Source organism: Saccostrea echinata, unplaced genomic scaffold (assembly GCF_033153115.1).
Source record: "Saccostrea echinata isolate AGI-Se365-2 ecotype Australia unplaced genomic scaffold, CSIRO_AGI_Sech_v1 ptg000025l, whole genome shotgun sequence".
NCBI classification, from domain to species: Eukaryota; Metazoa; Mollusca; class Bivalvia; order Ostreida; family Ostreidae; genus Saccostrea; species Saccostrea echinata.
In genome coordinates this window covers 15,276,547-15,298,590 of record NW_026889774.1, presented here as the reverse complement: position 1 = coordinate 15,298,590, position 22,044 = coordinate 15,276,547, and the positions used below count along the sequence as shown (strand labels likewise).

General features: G+C 34.2%; 1 protein-coding gene across 1 annotated transcript in view; it reads right to left on the bottom strand.

Annotated features, from left to right (window-relative positions):
• The window catches only part of LOC133192915 (uncharacterized), an 804,603-nt gene that overhangs the window by 411,945 nt on the left and 370,614 nt on the right, over positions 1-22,044 (bottom strand). Inside the window, 1 exon segment of the mRNA XM_061328921.1 lies at positions 21,812-22,018. Within this exon segment, the coding sequence (XP_061184905.1) occupies positions 21,812-22,018 (207 nt within the window).

Genomic DNA, 22,044 nt, shown 5'->3' with positions numbered 1-22,044 from the left:
CTGACCAAAATGAAGACAATGGATATAATAGCATTAATAGGTAAACCTTGTGCCAGGGGCTGGCTAACATCCTGGATCCCATATTTAGACCTTAATCTTTTTACAGTGGAGGGATCTGCGAAGGACCCTTGACTATCAAAAGGAATTGAGTTTACAAGACAGGAAACCTATTTAGCTAGGCCGGACAAAATTGGGAAGAACGCGTATAATAATACTCTTATTAGAGTACATAGTTCCAGGGGCTTGCTAACATCATTGATCCTATATTTAGACCTTCATCTTTTTATAGAAAATGGGACTGGGAAGGACCCCTTGACTATCAAAAGGAATTGAGTTTACAAGAGCGGGAACCTATTTAGCTAGCCCGGACAAAATTTGGGAAGAACGCGCATAATACTGTTATAAGAGTACATAGTTCCAGGGGCTGACTTACATGCTGGATCCCATATTTAGATCTTCATCTTTTCAAAGGAGAGAGGTCTGGGAGGGAACCCGTGACTGTCAAAAGGAATTGAGTTTATAAGACCGGGAACCTATTTAGCCAACCCGGTCAAAATTGGGAAGAACGCGTATAATACTGTTATAAGAGTACATTGTTCCAAGAGTTGGTTAAAGTGGAATATCAATACAGAGACAAGAGGTCATATCCATCTAATTTGGTACAGTCGAACCTTGTTATCTCAAATTTGACGGAACAAAAATTAAAAAAAGAAAAGAAAACATTGAAATATACCTTAAAAATCAGAAACTTCCAAAAAAAAAAAAAATAGATGTAAAGCAAGTTCATTTAGCATTTATTTTCACCATAATCAGAACTGAGTCAGGCTTAATGCTTAATTTACAATATAATTTGATAGGTAACTGCAAATAATAGAAATGGTCAGATACACATTATAATCACTTCACAGTTAACATCTCACAAACTGACCAATTACCCCTCGACGCCAATCCGGAGAGCCCTTTTTTATTTAAATACCCACATATTTTTAATTTTTTCGACTAGCCGATTACCCTCGTTCCGACCGAGTTACTGGTTTACGGCAGGTTACAAATTGCTATTCCTAATTCATAGGATCGTGGTCAACTTCTAACTCTGTGGGAAAAAAATTATTGTACCATATATAGCTTTTCAGATTTGCCCCTTACTTTTTAGATCAAGCCGAAGGCTCAAGTGAGCTTTTCTAATCAAAGATTGTCTGCCGTCCGTCTGTCACGTGTCGTCTGTCGTCTGAAAACTTTTCATATTTTCGACTTCTTCTCAAGAACCATGGAGCCATTTTCAACCAAACTTGCAACAAAGCATCCTTGGTTAAAGGGGGTTTAAGTTTGTTCACAGGGGAGATAATTAAGAAATAGTGAAAATTTAATTTTAAAATCTTCTTCCAAAAAACCGCTGGGCCAGAAAAGATGAAACATGTGAAACCTTTACTACGCAGTTAATAAAGAAGAGTATAATGCGCCAAAGTTATGCAATATCATTTAATAATAAGTAGAAATAAACTGGAAAATAATTAGGCTTCTTTAATCTTTTTGTCATATTTCACAACGATTTTGAGAGCATAACGTAAGAAAAATCCAAGAGGGACTGGCCCTGAAGTTGGAAACTCCCTCTATCAGGGACATCTGTGCAGTTTTTGTAATATAGTCATGCTAAATACGTGTAATCACGTTAATAAGAAAAAACGTGAAATTAAAAAAATTATATACACACTGTATATATTTATCGAGTTAAACTATCAAAAATCAAAAGAACATATAATATTAAATAAGACACAGTATTGAATAATACACGTATTGATTTTTTAAAATATTGGATATGATCTACTACGGTTCAAAAGCCCTCTTAATGTCCCCTCTCCTTTTTTTGAAACTGCAGGATTTGCCTCAAAATTGGGAATCTGAACTTTTAAATAACCCATACAACCCAAATTTTATTAAATTATTATCATTAAATGGGCAGGTTTTCAAGGCAATGCAATTTTTTTTACTTCCGATTTGATTCTAAAATAGAATGCTGCATGGATGTTCAAGGAACTGCGAACGATAATATTTGTCTGCTGCCTACCTCTAAGTAAATTTTCAGAAGAAAACATATGTGAAAAATTTTTCATATATACTTTGGTAAATATTTATATGAATTTAAAAAAACAAAACAAAATTTATTTCGGAATAATATAGAAAGAAGTACATAATTTTGGTAAAACTTTTTTTTCACAGTAGAAATCACTGGAAGTAAAACGAAAAATATTTTGACACCATATTCCCCCTCTTCCCCATAAATCAAAAAAACCCAGAGCTTTTGTTGTTTCACGAGGGAACATATGTTTACAGCCAAAATGTTCATTTTATCTCCAATTTCAAAAGGGTTTACTACTAAAAATTGACGATGTATTTTATCAACCTTATATGTTGAACTTCACAAGAGTTAAACATAACACATGGAAATATTTAATGGGCATTTATCCATATCCATCAGTATTTTAAAGCCCGGTGATGCTTTAGAGCCTGATTTCAATGGACCTCATTGTCATTCCCCCCCCCCTTCTTAAAAGCCCTGTCATTAAGAGTGATTAACTATTTGACACTGGTATTAAAATTATTCATCAATTACTATTGACTTTTAATGCCCCCGGTATCGAAGATTCGGGGGTATATAGTTTTTGCCCTGTCCGTCCGTCAGTCTGTCTGTTTGTCCGCAAAAACTTTAACATTGCTCATAACTTTTGATCGGTTGGAGCTATGGCTTTTATATTTCACAAGTGTATTTCTTGTGACAAGACCTTTCTTTGGGTACCATTGTATGTGACCTTTTGACCTTGGAGTTTGACCCAGTTTTACAAATGTTTTCCCCAACTTTAACCTTGGCCATAACTTTTGAACGGTTAGTGCTACGGCTTCCATACTATTTACGTGTAATCCTTGTGACTAGACTTTCTTGGAAAAAGGAGCAACAACTTTGACCTTGACCTTGGAGTTTGATCTACTTTTGAAAAACTTTAAAATTGGCTATAAATTTTGAACGGTTGATGCTAGGACTTTCATACTTCACATGTGTAGTTCATGTGACAAAACATTCCTTCGAATTCCAACAACTTTAACCTTATGACCTTGACCTTGGAGTTTGACCTACTTTTGGAAAACTTTAACCTTGGCTATTACTTTTGAACAGTTGGTGCCAGGGCTTTTATTCTTCATATGTGTAATCCTTGTGACAGGACCTTACTTAGGATACCAACAACTTTGACCCTTTGACCTTGACTTTGGAGTTTGACCTCCTTGTGGAAAAACTTTAACGTTGGCAATATCTTTTAAACGGTTGGTGCTAGGGCTTTCATATTTCACATGTGTATTTCTTGTGAGAAGGTCTTTCCTTGGGCACCATTAATTTTGACCTTGATATATGACTTCTTTTTGAAAAACTTTAACCTTTTCCATATCTTTTCAATGATTGCTGCTAGGGCTTTCATATTTCAGACCTGCAAGTGCAGTTCTTTCTTTTTATTACTGGCATTGGCACTGTTGACAATACCCAACTGCGCCTATCTAGGGTACTGATAATTTCATATGATGATTAAGTTGCGGTTAATTACAAGGACTTCCGTAGGTCCCGCACTTCATTCTGACCAATCACAAGTCTTCTATTTCTAGTACCCGGTATATCTGTTGAGGAAAACAACGCTTTTGTCAATTTTGGAAAAAAAATTGCAAGGGCTATGCCTTTTTGTACTTTCGTCCCGCCTGCCCTCCTCTCACCAATATTGTACGCTTAATTGAATTTTTAGTTTAGTTTTAGTTAGTTTGTTAGTCTTTTTGGAGCATGGTTTTATTCCTCATTTTTCAATTTGCCTACACACATTATTATGTAATGTTTCATAATATACATGTGTGTTCAACTAAAAAAAACATGGATTCATTTCACCCAAGCCTCTCTTACATGTTTTTATTTCTAATGCATCAGCTGGGCTAATTCTTATTTACATACAGGAAGAATTAATTCGTGTATTCTCAATCAATCAAATAACTTGTAAATTAAATTATACACAAGGATTTCTTGATTAAAATAATTTAGCGAAGGGGAGTACCTCTCACTTGCCTCACTTATTACAAATTTGTACTTTAGATACCAAGGAGCAGAGAAAATGGACATTTATAATTATATTTATACATTTACATAATTGAATTTAGTTTGTTTGCTTAATACTCAGGATAGAGAAGATTTTCATAGTATTAATGCATTTTCACTATATAATCAATAGAGCCCCGCCCAAACACTAGAACCCCTAACTCAGGGGCCTTGAAATTCACAATTTTGACAGAGGAATCCTAGCTCATCATAACTATGCATTTAGTTTCTTTGCTTAATACCAAGGAGCAGAGGTGTATATTTTCAAAGCATTAATTCATTTTCATATATAAAAAAAGCCCCCCCCCCCCCCGGAAAACCTAGGTCCATGAAATTCACAATTTTGGATGAGACATCCTTCTTCATCATAACCATGCACTTAGTTTATTTGTTTAATCACAAAGAATTAATGCATTTTCACTATATAATCATTCGAGCCCCGCCCTAACACCAAAACACGACCCAGGGGCCATGAAATTCACAAGAGGCAGCCATCTTCATTTGAAAGAGGCTTCCTTTCTCATCATAACTATGCATTTATTTTATTTGCTTAATATCCAGGTGCAGAAGAGGCGATTTTATAAGAAATGATGCATTTCTACTATATTTTCAACAGAGCGCCGTCCTAGCACCAGAACCCCAGTCCCGGGGCCATGAATATCACATGCTTATTACAACCATGCCAAGAGTCTGACTAATTGATGTCCAGGAGTGACTCAGGTGATCAAAAAAAATCTTGATCAACCATAATGCCCAAAAGCAAGATGAATAGAAAGATCAAAGATAACAAAATAATTAGTCAATAATCAATAAAACCAGAAGTCTCTGTTGAGACTGTAGCTCTATTGGTTGTAGTTATAAAGGAAAATAAAAGTAGCACTTGGACTTGAAACTTTGCAACAGCAATAAATAGAATTATGATCCTTGGTCTAGTCTCTTTTTGAGGCAAGATTTATTGCAATCAGACTAAAGCTGTAGGAGGAGTGGCCTTTTAAATCAATTTTACAGAAATTTTGATTTAAGTAACCATGGCAACATCATTCAACAAAAACAAAAAACAATAACGGAAATTATGTATCTCAGTGTAGTCTACTTGTATGCCAAGTTATACTGAAATCAGACAAAAAGTGTAGGAGGAATAGCGTTTTGAAAGTATTTTAAGAAAATTTCTATTTTTAGTAACCATGGCAACATTGTTCATCGGTTTCCAGAACTGGTACAGAGAATTATGTATCTTAGTGTAGTCTACTTATGTGCCAAGTTATACTAAAATCAGACCAAAACTGTAGGAAGAGTAGCATTTTGAAAGTAGAGCTAAAAAATCTTAAAGTGGATCTTTTATTATCCTTTATTTGTCATTATCTCCTACAAATTTCTCTCGTTCTCATGAATATTAATAACAAACATTCAACCAATGGAATAACATCTGACGCTTCAAGTCAGAACCAATGAAAGTGATCAGTCTATCTTGTATTTGGATATAACCATAACCACGAGCTGTACATCAACTTCGGTTCGAATTTCCTTTCTTAAGGAGTAACGCTATTCAGCGTTAACGTTCTCACACAACGTCTACATTCGAAACTCTGTATTTTAATGTAAAACCTTGTAAGTATTTTAGAATATACGTTACTCACATCTGTTCTTCAGGATCTATTGTATTTTTTTTCAATAAATCTGCCACGCATAGCAAACATGATTTCATTATAGGCGCCGCCATTTAAGCGTACCAAAAATTTCTACAGAGTGATTTCATTTCAAGGTAAATCTGGCGTCACTTAATAAATATTCAATGATTCAGTCCCGAGAACGAGAGAATTTGGTAGGAGGCAGCCACGGGTTTGTGGAAATAGAATGGACACAAAACCCGTGGCTTGTGACGATGTAATCTCTTATTCAATTGACCTTTCAACTACATATTAACAGTGATTAATTTTCATAGGAAAATAGAAAAGGGGAAATGCTTCTCTTAGTAGGTTAAAAATTTTTAAAGCCCTGCAATACTAAGTCAGAAACGTACTGACATTCCCATTTTTTACTGATAAAATTAGACAATTACTGACCATGTGCTATCTTTACTGCAAAACTTAGACAATTAATGACCTTTTTACTGTCGGTGCCCATAAACTTAGAAAAGTGCTGACAATCTTAGTTTGTGCTGATAAACTTAGACAATTACTGACCCGTTTACAGTCCCTGCTGAAAAACTTAGACAAGTGCTTACTTTTACTGACAATTACTGTCCCTATTGTTCTCACTCTCGGGGAGATTGCAGATGTATGAAATTGATTTTTTTTTTAATTTGAAAGAGGGTTTGTTTGATTTTTGAAAATTAAATAATTTTTTTTACTATGCCCCAATGATATTTTAATAAAGCTCCTATGGTCAATGTATAGTAGAATTATTTATTTAAAAATATTACATCAGGAAAACATAAAACTCCAAAACTTTTCAGCAGATAAGCAATTTATAAAACTATTTTTAGTGGCGTTTATTAGCGAAATATCATTGTGGCGTTTTACAGTGATCATTTCCTACTGACAATAAAAAAATATTATTATTTCTTATTTCTTTAATTTACCTGTACTCCCTCTTTTTGTTTAATTATGTATGAAAAAAATAAAACTGTCTTGTTAGATGTGTTATATACATTTAATTTTGAATAACAATATTTCAGACCCTCAGTATGCGGTGGGCCAGGGATGCCCCCTCCCCCTTTCTGAGAATAGGTGTAATTTTCATACATTAAATTGGACGTAGATGCTGCCCCCTCCCCCCCCCCCCCCCGCCCTCAATTTGTGTTGCTGTACAGTCAAACATACGCTAATTCCAGCATTTGAAAGAAAATATATATTGAAAAGTTAGGCACCCCCAAGCTCCCCCCCCCCCCCCGAAAAAGGATTTACTCATTGATCCTTGGTATTCATTGATTTAGTTATTGCTCATTTTATTCTTTTGAATAGAATACATGATAGTTGATTTCGAACTATCATGATAGTTGATTTTCCATATCTTGAATTTCTGGATTCCCACCTGAGAGATTTATTTGGGGTCAATGTCCTTCTATTCAGTTGCACTTGTAAATCGTATTTTCTTAATTCATACGTCAATTGTTACTGTTATGATTTGTAATGCACGGCAATTCATTTGGAATGAAGTAATAATAATTAAATAAATGATCTTTTTAAAAAAAAAATCAGCGGTTTGAGAAAAAATTTCGTATGCATGTATATTTTAGCTCAGTTCCGATTGAAATGATACTTTGTTGCGTGGACCCTGAGGTCCACGCAGAAAATATATAAGTGGGGTTAAACCGGATGCCAGGGGCTTACGTCAGGCTACGCATGCGCGAGAATGCTAGAGAGTTCGCCTCTAAGACAACTTGCCCTTAGTACAATTGGCCCTCTTCGAATTAGAATATGCCAATCATAGGCAAACCTCGCTCTAAAATCTGCACATCGTATTTATTTATTCTTTGGCGTAACCAAGATCTGAATTTCTCTTTAATACATATATCCTTATACACAAAATTAATTCTATGGTACAAGCATTTTAATTAAGTAGGAAAAACTTATATAGAAGCTTAACAGCTTGAACATGTTGAATTAAAAACTTAATTCAACTACTAGATTTTAAAAGATTTACCGGCATCAGTTTTGTGCATCAAGGTTCGCAAAATAATTTGATTGATAGCAATCCAAATATTGCTTGATAAAGGCCTGTAGCAACGTTTTTCCATTTGGGGGAGAGGGAGAAACATCAAAAAAAATCTGCGTACTATAGATATGTGCTACATGTGTACCATCTATCTTTCCAATGATAGGATATCTTCCGTATAAATCTAGTGCAGATGTCAAGTCCCAGCCGTTATGGGTTACATGTATCGAAATAGCCCGATTTTTTTAATGACAAAACTATAGGCCAATCGGGAATAAAAATTAACAATTTTGCTATTAAAGTACAATCACTCAAAGTAGGCCGTTCATTGTATAAAATGTTTACGAAAGGTTGACCTGTGCCACCTTTCAGAGTAACCAATGAACTCGTCCATGGATGCATTGACGGTCGTTGTAACAAGAATAGATATGGGTTACCCCATATCCAAGAAATTCGACTTAATATTTTAATTTACTCAAATTTTCACTAGAAATGTTATGAAACTGGTGTATAGTTCTTCATGTTCGTAGCAAATACCGTCACCAGTCAAAGCGTCACTAGCAAACAGTGCACACACCTGTGCTTGCTAGCTGCAATAATGTAGCCCTCTCCTGATTTTTTTTTTTTTTTTTTTTTTTTTTGGGAGAGGGCTACAACTCCTTAGGATCTCCGTAATGGTGCAAGTGCGGGAGTGATTCACTACCGCACAGATTTCGGCTCAAATTATCAGTAAGTGGGTATTTTATTAACATATCTTACCTGAACTCATAAAATGTAGTTATGCAAGACATGAATTGATCCAAAAATATACAGAACAAGCCGTATATCGGTTATTTTTCGTGTATGTCAACATCACAACTTGAATTTATCCGCCATGTTTACTGACCTTGATCGATTTTATTTTGGGACAACCAATGAGAAATCGGGATCTAGGGGAGCGGATCGTTTAGGATTTCCCTTATTTTAAGCATAAATATCACTGTTTATGAAAAAAAAATCACATGGAATGCTTTTATTTATCGATGTTTAGTGATATCATACCACACAAAAATTTATCAACACCGACATTTACTTTATCAAGTGATTCTAAAATTCAAGCGCAAGTCTCTGTACATCACGCGAGAACTGTCATGGCTGCTGAAGAGAACGACTGGTAAACACGCAGATTTATTTTACTTGGTTTTCGCTCATAAAGGGCTATGATGTTGATAGTGAATAAAAATTCCGTCTTACTGGAAGTAAGTTGAATGCAGAAACAATTTATTTTGCCTGCAGTCGCCCGTATCTAAAAAATATATTTGCACCATTACGGAGATGCATTGGAATTGTAGCCCTCTCCAGAAAATATCAGATTAAAAAAAATCGGAGAGGGCTACATTATTGCAGCTACTGTGCTTGCAAGACCAAATAGCCTCGGTCTCAACACGTGCGAAGAGATTGTCAATCGCATCTTCTCAGACCTTCTGGCGAGCTCGGAAAAACACGTTGTTTTGCCGAGATATTACGATTGCAGGTGTTGTATATTAACCATTCCGTTATTTAAAAGAGACAGAGAAAAAAACCACCACACAAAATTATTTTTTTTTGTACTTTTAAATTGATCGAGTTAATCGATAACCTAGCATCGTTTTAGATAACTCGAGACCCTCTTTTTTTCTGCAATTTCTAACAAACAAAAAATAATAATTTAATAACTACTAAAGTGTTGCAAAAATATGGTTTTCAGGGGTTTCTTTCTAATATTTTCTGTTAAGTCGGGTTAATGTGCGACGTACATTTCAAGGGACGGTAAAGTGAGAGAACAATTATAATGAATGTGTTGTCGCTTGCATTTACCATAGATGATAAACATTTTGAAGAGGCATGTAAAGTTTGTTTATCAACTTAAAAAACAAACAAACTAACTAACTAAACATAGTTCAAAGTTACCGTATATTATCTGAACTTTTAATGAACAATTTAAAAATAACTGTTCGAAAACAATTTACATACAGCAAGATCAGAAGAATAAAAATTTATTCTCTGTCGGATTTACTATCTTCATTCACTTCGCCTGGACAAATATTGATTTTTTTGGGGGGAGAGAGAGAGAGACACGAACGGCAATTCGGCACCATGGACACGGGAGATGTTGGGGACCTACAATGTATAGCCTTAATCTTATAAAGAAAAAAAAGAACGATATGAAAAATTAATCAAAACTGATAATATAGTATACTATATAGATATTGGGTATTTCATGTAACTTGGAGAATATACATGTATGCTAATATTGAAGATTAAATCTCATTTTGATGTTTTGACGGATATTTCGTTGAGCTTTTTGAATCATCTGACGGAATTTAATAAAATTACAGTCATGTATTTTCCATGTAGAACAGGAAAGAAAAGTCACTATTAATGAAAGAGGATCATGTATTAAGTTAGAAATACATTTCATACTGATTCTCTATTACACATGTAAATATTTCTACGATAATTCATTGCTCTTTAATACATTTCATGATTTGTTTACCGTGTTTAACGCATTCGGCTTCAGAGTGTCAGTGTTAATTCGCATACACCTTAATAATTAATATTTTTTCTGTCGGAGTTACGCCGATGTAATGAATTCAGTATCAGTTTACATATCCAACTCAAACAAGACCCTTAACTTCTTGCTGTGAATAAAAATATCAATTTCTATTATTTTCCTTTGCAAATCAAACTATACATGCCCTTCCTTGTGCACCCGTACTATCCTAAAATTGTCTGCACATCTGAAATCACAAATAACATTTACATGTATAACGTTATACCTAATTGAATTCTACCAAATCACGAGTCAAGCTCTTTCATTCGCTTGGATTGTCACTTGAGTACACAGAAACTAAATTTGCATTTATTAAGAACTGACATAATCCTTAAAATTAAAATGTTAACAATTAAAATAAAATGATAGAGAATAATCATACACTGTAGGTATTGTGAAGCGCCTAATTGGTGAAAATAAAATCGCAAAACATTATAGCCCCCCCCCCCCTTAATTTTATTTCATAATTTGCTAAAGGACAAGTTTCTTTGTGTAAATGTACAATCATAAATATATATTCTGTCATTATTCTGTTTCAAGATGTCCAACAATTTAGTTTTCTAAAATTAGACAGTCATTGCTTTTTTCTCATGTAAATTGCGACCAGTATACTGTACTCATGGTCATTAAGCGAGGGATCATTTTCGTGCACATTTCGACCTGCACTCTGCACTCATGGCTATTGAACAGTGAGGGATCTTTCTCGTAAATCCTCTCTTACATTCAATAAAGTTAAACTCTATACTCCACAGATAAGAGGTCTTCCTACATTCATTTCAAAGTTTGTGAAAAGTGGGTTATTATGGCGTCTAGTAATACATTCGAAGTTGTTTTTCCGCTAATCGGAAAGGCCCGAGAATTTGCGATTGATCCATTCCATGTTGCAATAGTTTGAATAAAATTGTTATGTTTTAAACACATTGGAATTACTTAAAAGAAACTATGAAACACTGAGGAAAACAAATCGACCGCTGAAGTTAAGATTAAGTAGTCTGCAACAGTAATAAGTGAAGTTCGGTGTTCATTTCAACGATTTTTTTTTTTGAGAAGGGGGGGGGGATTCGGCAATCAACCAGATTTATGATAAATGAAATTTAATTGATAGAAAATTTGTGAAACTACCATTAACTCAGTTTTGCTCTGAGCATACAGAATGGTCAATAAGTTTGTATATTTACTCCTTACACCAGTGGTCAAGCGCAGACATAGAACAATAGGCAATGAGGGCCTATTGTTAAACTGACCACTCCAAATTTCATATTATTAATATATACAAAAACGTATCTTGGTTCCGCCTCAGTGCTTTAGCATGTGTAAGATAAACGAATAAAAGAGAAAGCGCCAGACGAATCACGAATCGATTTTCAGTATTTCATAAGATTATTTGGAAAATATGGTTTCATTGCATAAATCATAAGCAGTTTAAGAATCGACACAATAAAGTTTGCCTTTGTTTCAAAACACTGGAAAAGAAAGAAAAGAAAGAAAAGAAGCGTTGCATTAACACGACTCCCTGAAAGTCTTAAAATTACGAGGAGAGAGAAATAATTAATATGTGTGCTGCCTATCACTGTATTTAACTCATTACATGAATAAATTATTTTGTTCAATATTATTTGAATACGACTTACATAAATATATGATAATAATACAAATTAATTGAATGCGACTGAGAATTCAAATTTTATCGAACATCTATTCAAGTTTTCTATACCATTAGTCCATCTGAACCCTAGTTATTTAGCCACCGCAATTTCCATCATCGACATAATTATTAACAATTTCTATCTGCAATTGTTACCTTCCTGGAAAATGAACTACTTTTTTTCAACAAGTTCGAAGAAAGTCTGAAAATATACTTTCCTGTTACTTGATTAAAAAAAATACAAACATGTATTTCCGATCGATGTAAACTGGAACCAATACGTTAAAATACATTAAAAAAGGGCATATTTAGCATCCGCCTGCGATGGTATGAATTAATGAAAACAAATTTGTTCATTAATTAATTTGTTTATTTAGATTTAACAGGGATTAAGATTAAGTACAATTATTCCACACAATAATTATTTAAACTTGATTCACGCATAATTAATTGTACATCGTATTCGTTATGAATTATTTTACAGATATCAATTAAAAAAATTGTTAGATTAAACATTTTAATGGTCTTGGAACTCGCACTTTATTTCAAAATATTATTAAAATTAAATTAAGACTGTTTCTAAATTGAAACTATAATACACACAAACATTTTCACACCACTGCAGCCTCCCCAAGAGCGAGAACAATAGGGACAGTAATTATCAGTAAATCTCAGCACTTGTCTAACAGGACCGACTAAGATTGTCAGCACTTTTCTAAGTTTATCAACAATGGCAGTAAAAAAAGGATCAGTAATTGTCTAAGTTTTGCAGTAAAGACAGCACATGGTCAGTAATTGTCTAAGTTTATCAGTAAAAAATGGGAATGTCAGTACGTTTCTGACTTAGTAGTGCTGCCCAGCACCAAAACACTTGACTAAATGGTCCAGAATTTCAAAAAAAAGAAAAGGTAAAAACCCTTGATTATTACAACTTTGTACAGTGTTTCCTCTTGGATGCCCTGGAGCAGAGAAAAAAATTGCAAGGAAATATTTTCACCATAGATTCAAAATAGTTCCATCCTAGCACTAGAACCCATGACTGAGGGGCCATGAAAATCAAAATTTTATGAGTACACTTGCACATCATAACTACGCACTTAGTTGAAGATTTTCAAAGGATCAATGCATTTCACTATATAATCAACAGAAACTTCTCCCCCCTAACACTAGAACCCTTGACCATGGGGCCATTGATTTCACAATTTTGGAAGAAGTCCCATGCTCATCATAACCATGCACTGAGAATGTGTTTTTTTTTTTTTAAATACCTAGGGGATGAACAGAACATCAAAGAAATAATGCATTTTCACCAAGTAAAATGTGTATTTAAGGGTACTCCACACCCCGTGACTTGTGACGTATATCGAGAAAAAATAATATTACTTCCGGTTTAATAAACGATTTGCCTATCAACGCCTGTAAGAGTCTTTGAAACGCTTTAGAGATAAAGGTTTTGTCACGGGAAAAGTATGCAGTAAACTGAGAACGACACCCTAATCATAAACAATGAACACATGGCATAATCACGAAGTGACCGATAGGAAAAGATGTCAATTTTTTAATTAATGGGACAACAGACCTTTGGGTTTATGTTGCATTATAATTCGTAAATAGCAGGTACCGGTATAACGAGAAAATTTTAAGGTTATTTATACTTTCAGGCTAATAAACTCATTGCCATATCGTCAACAAAGTCTGTGTTGAAAGCTGATAGTTGTGCATTTCAGTAATACATATCTCATTGTGTGTTTATACATGTAAATATTGATAAAAGAACATTTTCGGAATCTCAAAACACCTGACAACTTACTATGGACAGCGGACTGCAAACAATAGACGACTTGCGGGGAACATATAGAATTACGTTTTCAAACTTACTAACATGTAGTAAGTACTCTACTGAGAATTTTTTCTCAGTATCTCCTACATCTATTGAAATTGAATGAAAATAAAATAATAAACAATAACATAATTATAGAGATTTGTTAAATTAAAAAAAAAGAAGAAGATTTTTGGGCATCTTACGAACAAATACATGTAAATGCATGCATTGATCTTGATTAATATATATTTATACATGATATGAGATTCAGAGGAGGGTTACGGTGGTTGGACTCTCCTTATTTTTTGTGCAAATTTAAAAAAAAAATAATAAATGAACTTTTTAAAAAAAAGGTAGATGTGGTGAAAAGGAGAGATTTGTGTTTATTGAATTTTAAAGATTTATCCGACCTTGTTCAGTCCAACGTTATGCATTCGATCAAAAATTTCGATTTCTCTCAAGTGTGCATGGAATAAAGGAAAATAAGTGATTTTTTCAACACCATTCACATGAGCTTGGTTAAAATAAATTAAATATAGAAACAAGTCAACCGTTTCTATTCGTTTAAATAAATTGGATATCAAAAAGAGTGTTGAAAAATAGTTTAAGTATATTGCATTATATATCTTCTTGATCAAGAACGAGGCATTGAAAGCAAAGTACTCGATTTGAAACATAAAGAAGTGTATTACTAGGCTGATTTAATTGAGTGATTTCAATTATTCAAAATGAAAAGAATTATGAAATATTTCCTCTGTATTTTTTGAAATAATTTTATGAAATAATTGAGAGAGATAATAAATATACACGCAAAATATTGAATAACTTTTATCATAATTAAGGCGGGTTTTTTTTTTGTTGAATATGAACTATTATTTTCATTTGTGTGTAAGATATAGTGTTGATGCAATTCCCTCGATAATTCAAATTGCATTATAATCATGGACAAGATCTTAATACAAATTCTTCATTGTAATACGTCAATGCAAACTTAAAATAAATGCGTTTTGTATTAAAAAGTCTGTCTTTCAAATTACCAGAATCTAAGAAAATTCCTGGATCCAGTGCAAGTCACAGAACAGCACCAGATTTTAGATACATGTACTTGCCGAACTTGAAGCACACTGGCCCTTCCGATGAGAATGTAATATTCAGTTATAATTAAAAAGAAAAATTATTGTAAATTAGAGATTTATAATCGGGTGTAGTTCAAAGCTTTTCGCTTTGGTTCGTAAATGTTATTTTCTCTTTAACTCTCCTTTCAAATATATCTGGCTCTGCCTATGATGTGTGGGGTATGAAAAAAGTTGTAGGTGAATGTATGTGACATGGGGAAATGTTTTCTTTTTTCCCCAGACCAGGTATTTTTTCCTTAAATCAACAGTTATTTTTTTCTAGACGACACCATTAAGTGATCTACTGCTTTGACAGAGTTTTTTTTTCATTTACAGACTGTGCACTAAGTAAGTCTTTTTTGTCCTAGACCTTGACCCACGGGTTTGATGGAAAATTTATAAAATCGAACAATCTTTTGGGAAGAGAAAATTACATTATTATTATAATCCTCGGACAAGTGGGCGACAACTCCCCCCCCCCCCCCCCACACACACACACACTTCGTAAATGTGTCCACAGTGTATAATGGTTTTAATCATACAAATTTGAACGAAACGTAATTTTCGATAATCGAATGAAAAAATATTCACTGTATCTAATTTATGTTTTAACACTTTCCCTTTACTGAAAAGTCCGTAGTCCGAAGTCTGCTGTCGGGTGTTTGAGATTCCGAAAATATTCATTAGTGTGCATTTCTAGTTTTGCTCATTTCTTTCTGTCCAGTTCAGTAGCCAATAATGAGTAACTTGACTATGGTGACGTATGCGGAGACTTACCAAAGTTTTTGAGTCCCAGGCAACAGGAAAGATAACTCTAAAAAGGAACTTTGATACCAACGATTTTGAAAATAATTTTTCTACATCAGTGAATTTGATTTTAGTTCAATTTCTTGATGTAATTTAATTCATTAAAGTTTCTTCTATACTACACTGTATCAGGAGTCTTCTTTAATTTTTTCTAGATGTATTTTAGAGAAAATGAGTTTTACTAATTTTTTTAGAACTAAATTTCTTTTTAAAAAATGTTGACCAATAAAATTAAGCTTTTGTGGTTATCTTGTGAGCTTAATAATATACGATAGGAAAAAAAAAACAAGATTTGTTGAGCTACATGTGAAAAGACCATGGGAAAAATATTTGAACCTTATGAAATTAATTTAAAAAAAAAATCAGTATAAATTATATTACTATTCCTGGACAGTTTTTAAAGGCTGATATACTTGTTTAAAATAATGCTCAATAACATGAGAACATAAGCTGGGGTGTGTGTGGAGGACCCTTAACAAAGCCCCACCCTAACACAAAAAACCTTGGCCAAGGGACTACGTATTTCACAATTTTGGAAGAAACACCATTTATAATCATGCCCATGCACTCGTTAATCTGATAGATACCCAGGAGCAGAGAAGTTTTTTAAAGCAAAATTGCATTTTTACTGTATGATTCATAGTGTTCTGCCCTAACACCGGGACTCCTGATCCAGGGGCCATGAATTTCACAATTTTGGAAGAGGCGTCCATGCTCATCATAACAATTAATTAGATTGTTTGCTTATTTAATACCTCGGAGCAAAGAAGAAGTTTTTCAAAGAAATAATGCATTTTCACTCTATTATGAACAGATTCCCCTCCTCCAACGACCGTCACGGTAGCTCCGTCGGTAGAGCGCTCGCTCCGTGATCGGAAGATCGTGTGTTCGAATCAGGGCCGCGACTGACCTAAGTCGATAAAGAAAATAGGTAGCCACTGTTCCTTCGCCAAGCGCTGGGCACTTTGAAGTGAAAGTTGCGGGTCCTTCGGATGAGACTGTTAAAACCGAGGCCACGTGTCAGGGTAGGCGTTGGCACTATAAAGAACCCTCACTGCTCAATGGCCCTGAGTGCTTAGTAAAGGTTTAAATTTGAAGCCCTTCACCGACATACGGAGACGTCTCTATATGAATGAAAAAACAACATACAATCAATTAACAATCAACCTCCCCAACACCAGAACTCCTGATCCTTAAGTCACAAATTTAGGCAAAGGCACTCTTGCTCATCATAACCATGCATTGAGAATGTCTGCTAGATACCAAGGGGCAGAACGGAAGATTATCAAAGAAACATTTCATATTCATTATTCAACACAGCCCAAACCTAACACCAAAAGTCTTGGCAAATGGGCTATGAATTTTAAAATTTTGGATGGACAAGCATTGTTCGTAATTTCAATGCACAAGGTTTATCTGCTAAAAACCCAGGATCAGAGAAGAAGATTTTACAAGAGAAAATGTATTTTATATATATAATCCATAGAACACTGCTCTAACAAGAAGAACCACTGACCAAGGGACCACGAAATTCACAATTTTGAATGAGAAATCTAATCAAAATAATGTATTTTATTTGTTTGCTAAATATGCAGGAGTAGAGGGGAAATTTTTCAAAGAAATAATGCATTTTACTACATTTTCATTAGAGCCCCACCCCAAACCGAACAAATTTCACAATCCTGCTTTCATTACTATGCACTTAGTATATCTGCTAAATATAAAGGAGCAGAGAAGAAGATTTTCAAGGCAATATTGCATTTTCACTCTATAAGCAATAGAGTCCCACCCAGACACAAGAACCTCTGATCTAGTGGCCATGAAATTCACATTTTTCGAAGAGGTATCTTAGTTCATCATAACTACATATATCAATTTTTTTGTTGCTTTATACCAAGGAGCAGAGAAGAAGATTTCTAGAGCAATTATGCACATTCACTATCTGATATAAAGAGGCACATCCTTACTCCAGAACCCTTCACCCTGGGACTATTAATTTTTTAATTTTGGTAGAGGACTCAATGCTTACAGTGCTTATAACAATAATGCCAACAATTTGACTGATCGATGTCCAGGAGTAGAAAAGAAGATAATCAAAGATAGCATTAATTTTGGTGGTTTTAGCCCACCTCCCAGGATCGTGAAATTCACAATTCCTTTTGTTTCCCTTAAACCATAGATGCTGTCTGCCAGAATTGGTTGAAATTGGCTCACCGGTTCCATAGATTGATTATTATTGTTTAACGCCGAGTCGGCAATATTTCAGCCATATTTCGGCGACCGGTTCCATAGAAGAGGCTGAAAATGTTAAAATGTTAACGCACGACGAATGGCGCACGATGCACGACGACCGGACAAAAACTGATAGCAATAAGTCACCTGAATGATTCAGGTGACCTAAAAATAGGACAAAAATACCTTATATTTGTACATTTAAGGTTCTTCAAAGACCAAGAGAGGGATGAGGTGGGTTTTCTAATAGTGATCAATAACTATTGATAAGATATCAAGTACTTAATAAATTATTTTGCAGATCCCTGATTATCCTATTTTCTTGCTTTTGGGCACAAAATTAGCTTAATTTTTTTTATTATACATGTACTTCAATGTATGGATTGTTTACTGTTTGCATTATACTCAAGTAACCACAAAGGCTCTTGGGCCTCTTGGAAAAGATTAAAAGAATAAGATCTTTGAAAACACAGAGCGCAAGCTTGTTTGTCTGAGATTTTCATACACAAATCGAGCATGAAATCTGTAAATTTGGAAGATTGACTTGTTTGCAATCTGTCGTTTATGTACCTAAATATTGATTAAAATCTTATCAAGGATGAGAAAATTTAGAAACTGGCAAAATTTTATGACTTTCCTGCGACCCTATCGGTGAATATCAATACTTTTTGGGAAAAAAAGACGACAACAGGTGTAAAATTGTGAAGTCTTGAATCTATCAAAATCTAAGAGACATGGCCCCCAATGCTTGGGCAAAAAGGGCACTAAGCCTATTATATCATTTCACTATTTCTAAGATCAAAATTTAAAAGAGGGTGTGACTTTTCATTTGATTTTAACAAACTTGAATCTCCTCCTAAGGATGCCTTACAGCAAAATTGGTTGAATTTGGCTCGAGTGTTCTAGAAAAGAAGCCAAAAAATGTAAAAGGTCAACAAACATATAGACAGAAAGACTTTGATTAAAATAGGCTCATTACACCATTAATGATCACTTTTTAGCTCAACTAAACCGAAGGCTCAAGTGAGCTTTTCTGATCACTTTTTGTCCGTCCGTCCATCTGTAAACTCCTCACATTTTCGACTTCTTCTCAAGAACCACTGGGCCAATTTCAACCAAACTTGCCACAAAGTATCCTTGGGTATAGAGGATTCAGATTTGTTCAAATGAAGGGCCACACCCTTTTCCAAGGGGAGATAATTAAAAATTAGTGAAAAATTAATAACAACTTTTAGAAATTTTCTTCTCAAGAACCACTGGGCCAGGAAAGATGAAACTCATGTGGAAACATCCTTAGGTAGTGACAATTCAAGTTTATTCAAATCATGACCCCCGGGGGTGGGGCGGGGCCAGAATGAAGGAACAAAGTTTTACATAGAAATATATAAGAAAAATCTTTAAAAAATCTTCTTCTCAGGAACAGCAAAGACTTGATTGGTCATATTTATATGGAAGCATCCTTAGGTAGTGAAGATTCACGTTTGTTCAAATCATGACCCCCGGAGGTAGGGTGGGCCACATTGGAGGATCAAAGTTTTACATAGAAATATATAGGAAAATATCTTCTTCTAAAGAACTGCAAAGCCATGATTAGTCATTTTGATATGGAAGCATCCTCAGGTAGTATAGATTCAAGTTCGTTAAAATGAGACCCTAGTGGATAGGGTCAGGCCACAATGGGCCATCGAAAATTTTACATGGGAACATATAGGAAAATATCTTCTTCTCAAGAATAGAAAATCATGTTAAGGCATTTTGATATGGAAGCATCCTCAGGTAGTCTAAATTCAATTTAGTTCAAATGATGACCCCTAGGGGTAGGGTGGGGCCACAATGGGGGATCGAAAGTTTTACATAGGAACATATAGGAAAAAATTTTCTTCTCAAGAACAGAAAAGCTATGTTTAGTCATATTGATATCGAAGCATCCTAAGGTAATGTAGATTCAAGTTTGTTCAAATGATCACCCCTGGGATAGGAAGGAGCCACAATGGGGGGTCATATTTTTACAATGGAATATATAGGATTTTTTTAAAAATCTTCTCAAGTACAACAAAGCCATTTGTTATATTGGCATAGAGGCATCATCAGGTAGTTTAAAATTCAAGCCCCCCCCCTTTAATCTTTTCAATACTGAACTGATTTATGCTTTTACCTAGCCAATGTGCTCAGGTGAGCGATGTGGCCCATGGGCCTCTTGTTTGTCGTAATGTAACTTATTCTTAGCAATATTAATACTTTTTTTTCTCATTTCTTATTCTATTCTCTTGTAAACCTTCAAGCATTTTCCGTGTACATTTCCTTGTTAAATTTTGCATCCACATTGTGCTCCTATTTCTTTTATTGAAACCAGAAATCTCTGACAAGTGACAAGACTGGAGCTCTACTGGTTTGTTCTTATATTAAGGAAGAAAAAAAATCGTCGAATTTTTGGGTTTTTCAAATTTTTTAAAGGTGCTTTAATGCATAATGTAACTTATTCTTAGCAATATTAATACTTCTTTTTTCTCATTTCTTATTCTATTCTCTTTAAACCTTCAAGAATTTTCTCTGTACATTTCCTTGTTAAATTTTGCATCCACATTGTGCTCCCATTTTCTTTATTGAATCCAGAAATCTCTGACAAGTGACAAGACTGGATCTCTACTGGTTTGTTCTTAATATATTAAGAAAGAAAAAAAATCGTCGAATTTTTGGGTTTTTCAAATTTTTGAAGGTGCTTTAATGCATAATAAAGATTTGTCTATAAATGCCAAATATTTAATTTGTTTTGAAATCTGAGGACACATTTTGTAGATATCAGCTACTTTCGTTTTTCAGTAAAAGTCAAAGTACTGTAAAGTACCGAAATGTCATTTTCCAAATATTCCCTGTATTTACTTGCATGTAGTTAGTACATACATGTTTAACTATAAGCAAAAAATTAATGCATGCAATATCATATATAAGGATGGGTTCGCCGTTCTATGTAGCCCATAAGGCGGCTACTATAATCCTGCAGAATTCTATTTTAGAGTTGATTTAATAGTAAACCGTTAAGTATTTTCGAATTAATGAGAATGTTGCCAGGGGTTTTAAAAACTTTGATTCGATTGAATTAAAAATCAATGTACAATAAGTACTGAAAAAACATTTTTTGATACTTCCATTTTTCCCTTACATAGTATATACACGTACATGCATGTTTTTCTAGACAAAAAAATGAATATATACACTATTTAAGTCACGAATTCAGTAAGAATCAAAGTTCCGTTAGTACTGACAGGACTTTTCTAGATAATCCCTATTTTTTCTTCTACTAATAAATACTGTACGTGTTTCTGTACATACAAAAAAAAAAAAAAAAAAAAAAAAAAAAAAAAAAAAAAAAAAAAAAAACAATGCACACAATTTCCTACTAGAACGGAAGACCTATTTGTTGCCAAAGCAACAAGTTTCTAGTTCACTGTACTTTTTGTGACAATGAGATTACAATTTTATTAGCACTAGAGCCCCTGTCACACCAGGGCTGCGTTCCCAAGAGTTGGCATGATACAGTTAAATTTCTGGAACACCATGGAATATAAGGACAATACAATGAAATTTTCATAGACAAAATGTCACGGCATCCTGACGATGGCCGTTCGCCCATAAGGCGGCTACTATAATCCTGCAGAATTCTATTTTAGAGTTGATTTAATAGTAAAAGTTTAAGTTTTTTCCAATTAATGAGAATATTGCCAGGGGTTTCTAAACTTTACCACATCTATGAATTCGCTTTTATCCGTGTACGAACTCAGCAAATTTTACTGCATTATCTAATTTCTTTTAACAACTTTGAGTTTTTGAATGTACTAACATGGACTCTTTGGTTCAAAACGACTCTGACATTGAGTAGTGGTGAAGTCCTGGCAAGAGTGTGAGATAGTAGAGAAGAGCTGAGGGTAAGGACACTCCATCAGGTAGCCCCCCAGTCTGGTGTTTCTTCGAGAACAGTTGTAGTACTGAGCGCAGTTAGCCGGATGTGGAACAATACTACCTGGGTTACCTTGGCAATATCTTTCTCCTTTATATAGAATAAATAAGAATAGT